General features: G+C 45.9%; 1 protein-coding gene across 3 annotated transcripts in view; it reads left to right on the top strand.

The window, feature by feature from the left end:
* SUSD4 (sushi domain containing 4) overlaps positions 1-12,534 on the top strand; it is a 137,776-nt gene that overhangs the window by 99,052 nt on the left and 26,190 nt on the right. For all 3 annotated transcript variants that reach the window (XM_059941961.1, XM_059941956.1, XM_059941967.1), the window contains 2 exons: positions 1,282-1,455; positions 6,255-6,443. In XM_059941961.1, the coding sequence (XP_059797944.1) occupies positions 1,282-1,455; positions 6,255-6,443 (363 nt within the window). The remainder of the gene's footprint in view (positions 1-1,281; positions 1,456-6,254; positions 6,444-12,534) is intronic.

Here is a 12,534-nt window from a genome sequence, read left to right on the forward strand (position 1 = left end):
CTGTTTTTAAATTTTGCCTTGTCTCAAAAAACGAAGAAGCAGCAAACTGGAAACATAACTCATCTACCTGACTCTAAAAGTAGAAATAAATAAATAGCTCATGCTTACAAGCATACATGCGTGTAAAATCAGGGACTTTAAAACAGGAGATGAAGAGAGACACATGGTGAACAAAGTGACTTAAACCAGATGGGACTGACGTGTACACACTGCTATATTTAAAATGGATAACCAACAGAGACCTACTGTATAGAACAGGGAACTCGGTTCAACATTCTGTAATAATCTACACGGGAAAAGAATTTGAAAAGATACATATATACGTATCACTGAATCACTTTGCTGTACACCTGAAACGAACACAGCAACATTGTTAATCAACTCTACTCCGATATATATTTAAAAAAAAAATTAGATGGGATTAGTTGGGCGGTGTTTAGAGGGGGAGGGTCCAGCGGGAGCAGGATCCCAACTTCCCAGCGCAGAGTGGAGTGGCCCGCAGGGTAAACCGGAGGTAGCTAGAGTTAGAAGCGGATAGTTACGATTGATCAGTTTTATTTTCTCTTTTAATCATTTTGTTGCATGATTGTCCCCCCAACACCCTTCTCCTGACTCCATCGCCTCTTCCCCTCCCAGTCACCTGCATTCTGCTCTGACTCCATTTTTCAAAGACAACATTTGCTTTCTCTGAGCCTTTTGTGATACTGGCAGTAGTATGTGCTGCTCTATTTATTATCTTTTTAAAAACAGATAAGGTGGATGGGAAATGCTAATAGCAAATGCAGCCCCAGCTCCGCCGCCTGCTGTTTTGCAAAGCCCATTTTCTTATCAGGCCCAGGCCCTCACCCCACAGGCAGAGGCGGGGGGACCAGGCGAGACCATCCAGCCAGGCTGTTCGGTGCAGCGCACGGTCCACAAACCCAGCCAAGTGGGCAACCAGCTAGATAGTTCAGGTGAATCCCCAGCTTTGGTCTTTCTTCACTCGTTTCCAAAATTGCTTGTAAGCTCAACTGTAGGGTGTAAAGTGTCGCGGGCAGAAAACAAGGTTCCTTTTGGACCTGGACCTCGGCACCTCGACCCCTCTTCCTATTTGTCTGTGAAGCAGGTTCTGCAGCTTCTGCTGCTTGCCCTTGGGGCCTGAGTCTAGTGATAACTAAGGAACCATTTATCAGATTGCCGTGTAGGTTGAGACCAGGTGTGAAAATAAGAGCTTTCTTGTGAAGCTGTGAACCACAACTGTTTGAATTCCAAAAATAATGTATCCTTTTTACGCAATTGCAGATTGCCGCATCCCGCAAATTGAAGATGCCGAGATTCATAACAAGACATACAGACATGGAGATAAATTAATCATCACTTGTCATGAAGGATTCAAGATCCGGTACCCTGACCTGTACAACAAGGTTTCATTATGTCGTGATGACGGAACGTGGGACCATCTGCCCATCTGTCAAGGTACGGAGCTGAGGCTGTGGTTCTCAGCTGTTCTTTCAGACTTGATTGTGGAGCGTGTACACGTTTCTCTAATAGGATGACAGGGGGAAACACAAAGCCACGCACACCTCATGGTTCAGCTGTACTGCACGCTGATCACCACAGCTCTGTGTTTGGAATCTTCCCACAATTCCCTGTGCTTCTCTCCAGCTCTATACACCCAGCTTTAAAGTTTAAATGGGAAATACCTTATTCTTTAGTGTGTTGGATGTCTCCTTTATTCTAAGAAACCAAAAGTCATTGCAGAATTAGGAGCCTTGTAACTGGGCTGTGAACCCAATGATGAACTATTGTGTATTTAATGGAAATAACAGCATTTATACTGATTTCGGTTGTGGTGCGAATATATTTAAAGCCAATCTTACAGAGGCTATTTTCTCTTAATAATGTTATCCTTTTTTATAATGCATGAGGAGCAGAAAAATAATCAAATTCAAATTTCATCCAAACTGTACGATGAATATTTATCCTCTTGCGTTTTTTAAATTTGCTTGGGCCGACACAGAGGGCCCTATTTGTGAAAATAAGCCCTCGAGTTCCCATTAATTCTGATTTTATTTTTTGACATGTGACTTGGACCAAAGGACCAAGAAGCCCATGCATAATTCATAATCCAAGGGAGAGGGCTAGCAATCTTATTTACACCAAAAGCACTGGCATGTTAAAGTTGAGATGGATGTCAACTTTCTGCTTGGAAATCATGACGGGCAGACTCTGATATTGCTTTGTGCACTCCATAGTTGGAAATAAATCATTTCCTTATGTGAGAGTTTAAGAGTCACAGCCCCTTGAAGAAACAAAGGCTTCAGGATTAGGAGGACAGAGGCAACCCAGGTCCTCACCCTCCTGCATTTCTCCCCAGAAGCTTCTGGGTTGTTCAGCGTGTTATGTGTTACATTCTTAAAGGAGACACTTGATTTATTTATACTCCTAGAGACTCTCCAGAGAATCAGCAGCCGGCTTTCAGGTGGGGCTGTTTATCCAAATGAACTTTATTAACCATGGATTCGTTCCACTCCTGCGGCGCTATCCGAGCAACGGCCAAGAAAATTATTTCAGACTCCAACCCCTTCTTGCTTTCATATTTTCCACTTGCCTTTCGGTTCTCCCACCCTTTCAATTTCCTTTTACGTCCCTTAAATACAGTACGCTTCTTTAGGAGTTCTTTTTATCCCAGTGATTTTTTTTAAATGCCCTATGGTGATAGACATCTTGGGGTGTCATTGTCACGAGTTCAGGTGCAGGCTTGCCTCTTGCTCTGTCTGCGCCCTCTTGCCCCTCCCCTCTAGCACCCCTTACTAAATCTCAGTCATAACACAGCTTCGATGTTTTTTGCAGCAACAAAAGAGCTGGCCGGCCGCTCTTGAAAGGTGTGCTTCTTCAAACAGCAATACAGCCCACAGCCCACCTTCAGCCCTCCTCAGATCCCTCGGTCCCCACAGAGGAGGTGCCCCTGGTCTGGGCCCTGATACCCGCCTCCAGCCCCTGCACCTTGCCGTCCACTCGCGTGGGCACAGCACGGTTGCTTTAGACAGCCTGACACCTCTCTAGCCCCCAGGGTGTGTATAATTGGCCCTTCGAGTGACATTTCATCCTGTAATTTTTATTTGCACCTATAGATCCAGGGGCTACAGCCTGAGGAACCGTCTCTCTATTATCTCGAAGTGCAAATAGAAATCACATTCAACTATTGAGTCGAAGCCAGTTTTCTACTGTATTTTTAGGACAGGCTGTCCTCCAACCAAGAATGGACATAGCTTTCCTTCTCTGATTGGCTGCACGTGTTCCAACCCCTTTCATCTCCTTTTGGGGTCGGAGGTGGGAACCGTTCCAAGGCCATTTTTCCCCCGGAACTTTTGTGTTTTAGAGATCCATGGCCCGATGCTTCCTGCTCCCTGTGGGTCAGAGTTAGTTTTTTACTTAGGGGATGCAGTTTATCCACATGGGTAGCTTAGAACCACACTCCTTCCCAGAAGGAGGCAGGGGCACAGTCACGTGTGCCCACACATTGGAACCCTGCTCAGGGTTCTAACACATTCCCCTGTTGGTGTTGATTTGCTTATCTTTTTTTTTCTCAATTATTGATCCTGTTTATGCCTGATTGCCAGCCTCCCTCCACACATTTCACTTTTGCCATGAACAGTGTCAGTTTTCAGCTCCGAAAAAAAAAAAATCATTTAAGACAGTTGGGATTGCCCAAAACGATGGCTGGGCACCATGCATTTCTGGTCTGGTCCATCCTGAGTGTGGCTTGTTCCGGGCAGGGATCTTTGGGGTCTGTGGGGTCTGCGGGGCTCCAGGACACCAGAATGCAACAGTGCAGGTTGACCCTTGACGGCCCCAGAGTGAATGCCTCCTACATTGTGCACCCCTCACTGTGGTGTCTGTGTCCGCTCTGATACAGACACAGACACCACAGTCTAAGGCGCCGACCCAAGCAGTTCGCTGAATACGTGGCTCTTCGACGCTTGTATTGTAATGTGTCACAGAGTCATCTTAAGAGAGGAGTTCCATCATCTGCTGCAGTGCCTGCGTGATATAATTTGTGCTTGGTGATTGGAAGGGAAAGTAGGTTTTTCCATTATCCATTATTTACTACACACACAATTAGTTCTCCCCGGGAAGAGCACAGCTCTGCAGGGTCATTATTCCCTCCAGTGAAGCTGCTGAAGCCAATAAGAAATTCACTGATCACAGCAGATGCCACACCAAGTGGGCTGCTGTGCCACTGGGAATGTTCCACTGGGCTGCACAGGCTTCAGGACAAAAGGCAGCTACTGTTTTACAGAAGCAGGGATCCAGGCCTCATGCTCACTGAGATGGCACACAGAATTCTGTGCATGGTGCACAAACTCGCTACGGCACGTCTGCTCAAAGCCTGGTGCTACGGCAACAGCACCCGGAAACCTGCAGCAGTGCAAATCCTTGAGCTCCACACGGACCCACTGAACCAGAAGTTCTGGGTGGGTGGGCCAGCAGTCTGTCCTACAAGCCCTCTCTGGGTTATTCTCAAGTTTAAGAACCACTGCGTTACATGTTACTTTCCTATTTCACCTAAAACACAATGGGATTTTCAAAACTTTCATTGCACTACGTCAGACAGGTGTCTTCCATTATCTGCTGCCATGGGACCCAGTTTGCATCCTAACCTTCTCAAGCTGCCCACCACCACTGCTGAAACAGGAAATAGTCTCTCTTTCCTCTGTGGCACCTCAGTGGTTCTCAACCCTGATGGCACTTTAAGATTACGTGGGGAGCTTTAAAAAAGATAGGGGTGCCCAGGCTGGATACTGACCCGGGCACAGGGCTGGGCATTGGTGTTTTTAAAAATTTCCTCAGGTGAGGGCTTCCCTGGTGGCGCAGTGGTTGAGAATCTGCCTGCCAATGCAGGGGACACGGGTTCGAGCCCTGGTCTGGGAAGATCCCACATGCCGCAGAGCAACTAGGCCCATGAGCCACAATTACTGAGCCTGCGCGTCTGGAGCCTGTGCTCCGCAACAAGAGAGGCCACGATAGTGAGAGGCCCGCGCACCGCGATGAAGAGTGGTCCCCACTTGCCACAACTAGAGAAAGCCCTCGCACAGAAACGAAGACCCAACACAGCCATAAATAAATAAAAAATAAATAAATAAATAAAAATTAAAAAAAAAAATTAAAAAAAAAAAGTTTTTTAAAAAAATATCCTCAGGTGAAAAGGGAGCCCTCCTACACTGTTGGTGGCAAGGCAAGTAGGTGGGGCCCCTGTGGAAAACAGTATGGAGGTTCCTCAAAACACTAAAAATAGAATTAACATATGACCTAGCAATTCGCCCCCATGCATCTATCCGGACAAAACTTTAATTCAAAAAGATCCATGCACCCCAATGTTCACAGCAGCACTGTTTACAATAGCCAAGACATAGAAACAACCTAAATGTCCATCAACAGAAGAATGGATAAAGAAGATATGGTACATATATACAATAGAATATTACTCAGCCATGAAAAAGAACGAAATAATGCCATTTGCAGCAACATGGATGCAACTAGAGATTATCATACTAAATGAAGTAAGTCAGACAGAGAAAGACAAATACCATATTATATCACTTATATGTGAAATCTAAAATATGACACAAATGAACCTATCTATGAAACAGAAACGGACATAGAGAACAGACTTGTGGTTGCCAAGGGAGAGGGGGTTGGGGGAGGGAGGGAGTGGGAGGTTGGAATTAGCAGATGTAAGCGATTATATACAGAATGGATAAACAACAAGGCCCTACTGTATCACACTGGGAACTATATTCAGTATCCTGTGATAAACCATAATGGAAAAGAATATAAAAAAGAATGTATGTATATATATGTATAACTGAATCACTTTGCTGTACAGCAGAAATTAGCACAACATTGTAAATCAACTATACCTCAATGAAAAATAAATTAATTTAAACATTTCCTCAGGTGGTTCTAACATGCAGTCAGGGCTGGAACCACCGGCTAGGGGTGTCCCGACCCTCAGCTCCACCTCCCGTTACTACTTCCCTACTCGTGTCACCCTCTCGATGCCACTTGCAACTATAAAAGCAAATACCTGCTTTAGAAATAGAATAGGTACGTTGATAAGGAGGTCTGAGCATTTAAGACCAAGGTGTGCAGTCCTCGGAGGCCATGCCACGTTTACAGCGGGGGAAACCGAAAGACATATAGTGCTTTGTCTTTCAGGTGTACAAAGATGACCACGTGAAACACTTTCCTTTTTCTTTCCCACGTCGCAGGCTGCCTGAGACCGCTCGCCTCTTCTAATGGCTATGTGAACATCTCCGAGTTCCAGACCTCCTTCCCAGTGGGAACTGTGATCTCCTATCACTGCTTTCCTGGATTCAAACTGGAGGGGTCGGAGTATCTTGAGTGCTTACACAACCTTATCTGGTCGTCCAGCCCACCCCGGTGCCTTGCTCTGGAAGGTATCACATCTTATTCTTTTGGAAGTTGAATTTTGGCTTGTTAAAGTGGATGTTTCAATAGGAGGTAAAGAGCTGAGAATTATGGTCAGCAATAACTTCTGTTCCCTGAGTACACATTGCTTGCAGAGGCAGCAAGCCTGGTCATCTGCCATGAAGCAATACTTACAACCAGACATAAAACTGGCTTCCCCCATTCTCAGGCTTAAAGGGGATGAAAGAGAAAAGTTTCAAGCGTCAAAGGTTACACTGCAAAATATTGCAAAGTTAAATGAAATGTCTTCAAAAATTAATTTTCTCTGCACCAAATGAAAACAGATTGTATTATGGCATCATTAATCTCACCCCTCGTTTTATTGTTGTGTCAGTGTTTCCTCCTATTTCCATTCATTTTATGGCTTGGCTCTAAATGTTTTGCTGCAAGCACACGCTTGGAAGCCTGAAACCAAGAGATCTTTCCTCCTTGTTTTTGTTAAATGTATGTGATTATTTTTGAGTGTGGTTCACTAAAGACCACTAATCAGTGGTATGAAATGGTCGGGGTGGGAGGTGGTCAGAGCGTCCACTGCTGGAGTCAGGCCAGTGTCTGTGGGTATAGAGTCTATAGAAACTTCTCCTAGGCAAGCTGGGCATGCTGGCTCAGCCCTCACTTTAATTCAGGTCTTGAAATTATCATCGCAGGGAACAAACACCGACTTACTTCTTGGCATCTGAATACAGTGGGCGGGAGGGGGGTCTGTATGGGGAAAGAAAAAAATGAAAGGAAATCTCCAATCAAGAGCCCCTCCAAAGCCCATCTGCAGCTTTTCTTGGGAAACAAATCAAGACACAATAGAACGTAGAAACAAACAAGTTCTTACAAGCACCGTCTGCCTCCGCGCGTGCACCTCAGTGTGGGGCGAGGTCGGGTTAGGAGGTGTGTTATGGGGGGTGACAGCCAGAGGGACCAGAGGTGTCTCCTAAGGAAGACCGTGGATTGGCTGGAGCCATGGAGCCTCCTTAGAGAGAAAGGAGGAAGGGGTGGAAGGGAGGGGAGCCTGGTGCTTGAAGGAGAGAGAATGCCAGCCGGGGCCGTCAGTGGTGCTCTTCTCCTAGGCTGGTAAGCGGAACCCCCGCTCGCCCCGACTTCCCACCCATCCTGAATCTCCTAGGGGGTCAGAGCCCACAGTAGAGAGAGATAAAATACAGGACACCCAGTTAAATCTGAATCTCAGATAAATAGCAAATACTTTTTTAATGTGAACATGTCCTAAATATTGGATGGGACTTACTCATGATCAACAAGTATTCTTTGCTTATCCGAACTTCAACTATAACTCAGTGTCCTGTATTTTCATTTGCCACATCTGGCAACCCTAGCCTAGAGGGATAAGTGTATCCCCTCTATTTCCACTGGGAACAGCTCTTCTGCCGTCTGGACACCGCTGGCCAGCGTGGTGAGTGTGGGCTGTTGGTGAATGGGGGCTTTTCTGGTTCCTGGAGGTTTCTCCCTGCTCAGATAACCAGAACTAGAGGACCTGTTAAAGGTATCATGCTACAATTATATCAATTTAAAATGCTATTTTCAAATCTTTTCAAATTCGGTTCAAATGCCTTTGAAGCCATCATATTCTAAGCTTCATTTTGAGACTTTGAAAGCAGTTTTTCTGGAGCTTAGGGAATATAATGTCAATAGGCATAAAACAAAATCTCACTTTAAGGGGCAGTGAGCTAAGGTTATGAACAGGAAGCCGTGACTGGCTTCTGATTGGAAACGAGTCTCGTGATTTAACACAAGTCCCTTTTTCTCTGCCAGCCTGGCCTGTGCCCGAAGGGGACGCTAAAAGTCCAGGTGACAGCTGCCTGTGACAAGAAAGCCACCTAATACCTTTTTTCCTCCATTTTTAAAAAAATAATCTTTACATCCTTATTTTCAATACATGTTCCTTTCAATTACCTGATGCAATTAGTTTGTGAGACCCTTAAATGCTACCCTGGCTAAAGACACCAAAGACATGATTCTATACTGAGAGAGGCAGAGAGGACTAAAGGGTTTTTTGTCTCAAGACTTGATAGAAGCTGGGTTAAAATACAAGGTAAGGATCCACGAACAAAAAGTATCCAGATGCACCTGGGTGTTGGTATTTCCTTAACTCTTACTTGAATAGTGTATCATCTTTTTCAAAGGCGGTGACTTATTTATGCAAATTGTCAAAGGGTATTCAACGTAGATGCCCTGTCCCGACGGAATCTACCCACCCCTTTAATATATCACCCACGGTCCCCCATCCCCTCATTTTGTTTTCTGTCTTCCTGAGCACACAATTTGATTTTTCTTGATGGCAGAGTGAAAATTATCACACTGTGCTGTGGAATCATGATGCTCTTGGGGGCTTTGAATACATATTAGGGTGTTCTGACCCCTGATATGACTGGGTCTGGACAGCTGGGCCGTGGAAGCCTTTCTCTGTGAGCTTTTTATCCCCTTCCCTTTCCTGTCTCCCTATTAATCCGTCAGTCCATCACATGTCACTGTACCTGTCACTTCAGTTCCCTCCACCCCTCGAGCTCTTTTTTCTAACCTGCCACGAGCCGGGAGATGGGATCACCAGGATGGTCATGGAGGCGCTGTAGGGTATTGATTAGAGTGTGGGTTGGAATCAGACTGGCTGAGTTCACATCCTGAGTCTCTTACTTAATCACTTTGACCCAGGGCAAGTCACTTAGCTTCTATCAGCCTCTACTTCCTCATCTGTAGAATGCGGGAGATGATTATACCTGTGGGACTGTGGGGATCCAGTGTGATAACAAGTGTAACACATTTAGTGAAGTGCCGGGTGCACAGTTGGTGGTCGATCAAGTGTCCATCATTATTATTGCTCTTAGACTTGTGTACAGAGTCACACTAAATGAGAATCTGGACATGGCTGTGTGAACAAAATACCCAGGCTTTTATGCATTTACATTGCAACACTGTTTTGGTTGTTCAGCGGAGATTTTGGTTACTTGCATACTTTTAACTGTGTTTGTATAAGATGAATCCCAGATAATGGGAGGAAGTACTGAACAATAATAATGATTGCCAGTAATCTTGAGAGCTTACTTTGTAGCAGAATGTTTGACAAAGTATCTCATTTAGTCCTCCTATTGCCTTTGTGAGACAGGTACTATTTTTTTTTTTAATATTTCTTTGGCTGAGCCGGGTCTTTGTTGCGGCACACGGGATCTTTTTTTTTCAGTTGTGGCGTGCGAACTCTTAGTTGCGGCATGTGGGATCTAGTTCCCTGACCAGGGATCAAACCCGGGCCCCCTGCATCGGGAGCGCAGAGTCTTAGCCACTGGACCACCGGGGAAGTCCCAGACAAGTACTATTTTTAACCCCACGTTACTGCTGAGCAAGCCCAGGTTTCTGAAGATTCAGTAACTCACCCAAGGTCACACAGTTAGTAAGTGGGGGAGTGGGGACTCGAACAAGGGTCTTTGCCACTTGGAAGCGCGTGCTCTTCATCACTAAGGTGCGTTATGTAATTACGCGTTATCTAATTTGTTCTGATTTCTTTACAATTTGATATTTTTATAGCCCTTTTTTTAAAGCGTTAAAAAATTTAAAACAGTTATCACACAGGCAGGGATTTGTTCTCCTAGTCCAGTTCTCCGCCCTGTAGAAATCCCGGCTGCAGGGGGCCGTGAGTCCGGGCGGCAGAGAGCACTCCCCGCTGCCCCACACGTGCCCACGAGTCACCCCGTTACAGCAGAGCCTCACTTCAGCCCCTGGGCTGCGCAGGGATTGTGTCTCCTCTCGCAGACCGGGCGACTGACACCTTGAAGGGTGGCGTGCCTTGTCCACACTGCCAACCCTTGGCCGTGGCTTCTTCCACTACGTAGTGTCTCCTCTCCCTAGTGGCAAGGAGCAGGCTTTGCTGGCGCCAGTGTTGAGTGGCAGCGGTCACACTCAATGTCAACAATCCCGTAACTGAGGCCTGGCTTCATGAAGGACTTTATAATTTGGAAGGAAAAACTCTGGCAGCTTCACCAAAGGTGGCAAGAATTCCCAGGCCCAGTAGGAAGGTGTGGGTGACGTGTTTCAAAGGCCTGGGGCCGTGGCACCTGGCTTGTTGAGAGGTAATGACACCTGTCTCCTGTCTGTTTTCCCACAGCCGGGTTGTGTGGGGTAAAACACCTGAAATCACAAAATCTTGGACCGCAATGTCGGCTACGTCATTTAAAAATACGCGAATGTATAAATTTGAGCCTGGAGGGAGCCCCATGGGTTTCTGTGTGCTGGTCTTTCTCGCTGTGGGTCTGCGTGCTTTTCTTTATCTCTGTGTGTCTTCATGTTTTCCATTCTCAGGTTGTCTTCATCTCTGAGGCTTTCATTTCTCTCTCTTTCATACACACACACACATACACACACACGCATTGAATCCAAGAAATCTTTAAAAAAAACAAAAACAAAAACCTTTGACAGTGAATGTGGGCATCTTCTCATTTGTAAGTGCTAAGAACTCTGTTTACATTGTCAGCAGTGTTTATTGGACACCTGGTAGGCACAGAGTGACACCGAATTGAGCTCTGGGGAATTACAGAGAAAGAAAAGGACATCATTCTTTACTTTGAAGACCTTAACAGTCTAATGGGGAGAACAAGATGACAAATCCCGTTACCTAGAGACTAGCGTCATCACAGACTGCACCGCGTATGCCCACAGCTACCTTAACCAAAGGGCACGTGCGTGCTTCTGCATTTGGAAAGAGTGAAAGGAAAGTTCTGGTAGGTGGTATCGCAATTGTAAAATGAAAATTTCTGTCTGGGGATCTATGAGTTTTTGTTTCTTTTCCCTGAAGGCCAAACAGAAGTGTGTTTTTTGTCTCTGCTTGGGCTTTGGGAAAAGAGAAAGAGTCTAAACATCTTACTCATTTGGAAGGACTGTACATTTTGAAGCTCTGTAGAGCTCAGTAGCCAAGGCAACATGCCTTAGTGTGTGTGAGGAGTGCTGGCCCAATGGTTTGAAGGTGGAATATAGGAGGATATTGAGGGGCATAAAAATAAGCAAACAAACCAAGCATGCAACAGACGGTTACAGGCAAGGCTGCAAAGACACATGTCAAGGAAGTGGTACTAACTCCCCAGAATCCCATAGACACTGTGATGTTAGGGCTGCAAGGGATGTTGGCTACAGGTGGCTGCAGAAAAGGGCTCTTTGTCTGCATGGGGAGGAACCATCCAAAAGCCTTAAGTATCGGATCACTCCGTTCACGTTCAAGTTTTCAAATGTCCTGGAAGTAGTAACACGGGTGCTGGGTATCTGTTGACAGGAATTCCTGGGAGCAGGTTAACAACAGCAGAGTTCACATGACTGCATCTTTGAGGCAGGTAGCAAGGGCTGGGAGGACAGATGGTTGACGCCCAAACTTGGAGTCTTTAGTCCCTGGTTGTGACCTCCCCACTTAAAGATTCCTCTGTTTCCCAACCATTAAATTAGAGGGCTGGATCCTTTAACCGAAAGTCTTTCTTCCAGTAGCCTCTGGGGAAAAAGATGGGATCAGATCTAGAAAGGACCAGTCAAACATTTCGTGAGATTAGAGTTTGAAAAGAAAGAAACCCAAATCAGTGGTATATGCTATTTTAAATAAATGCCTGTGAGATTCATGTATGCGTTCAGTAAAAAGTTTTATGTTCATATGCCAAGTATTTTGCAAGGCACAGAGGATACAGAGGCAAACTAGTGACACGAGGTCTCTGCCCGCTGGGCTCACCCATCCCACGTGCAGTTCCTCAAAGTTCACTCTACACAGGTGGGGCTCGGTTCCGCATATTCCATTTCTAAGTTTTCAGGGCCTTTGGTGGTAGAGAAGATTGTCACGTACTCTGAGGCCGCCTGGAAGGGGTTCCCAAGGGGGTGTCTATGGTTTTGAAGGAACTGGGGTGGGTGAGCACTTTTTGCTGTGTTGGATTGTCTGCCACGTGGTGCCTGGGCTCCACTCCAAAGGCAGCGGGAACACGGGCTTCCCAGGAGGACCATGAGCGTGGACCCCGGGGCCCAGGAGAGTTTGTTGTGCTTGTGTGTTTGCTTTTCCCAAACAGAGAAATAAATCGCTCCAGGAACCGTAGGGGC

The sequence above is a fragment of the Balaenoptera ricei genome, chromosome 1 (assembly GCF_028023285.1).
Source record: "Balaenoptera ricei isolate mBalRic1 chromosome 1, mBalRic1.hap2, whole genome shotgun sequence".
In the NCBI taxonomy this organism is placed as follows: Eukaryota; Metazoa; Chordata; class Mammalia; order Artiodactyla; family Balaenopteridae; genus Balaenoptera; species Balaenoptera ricei.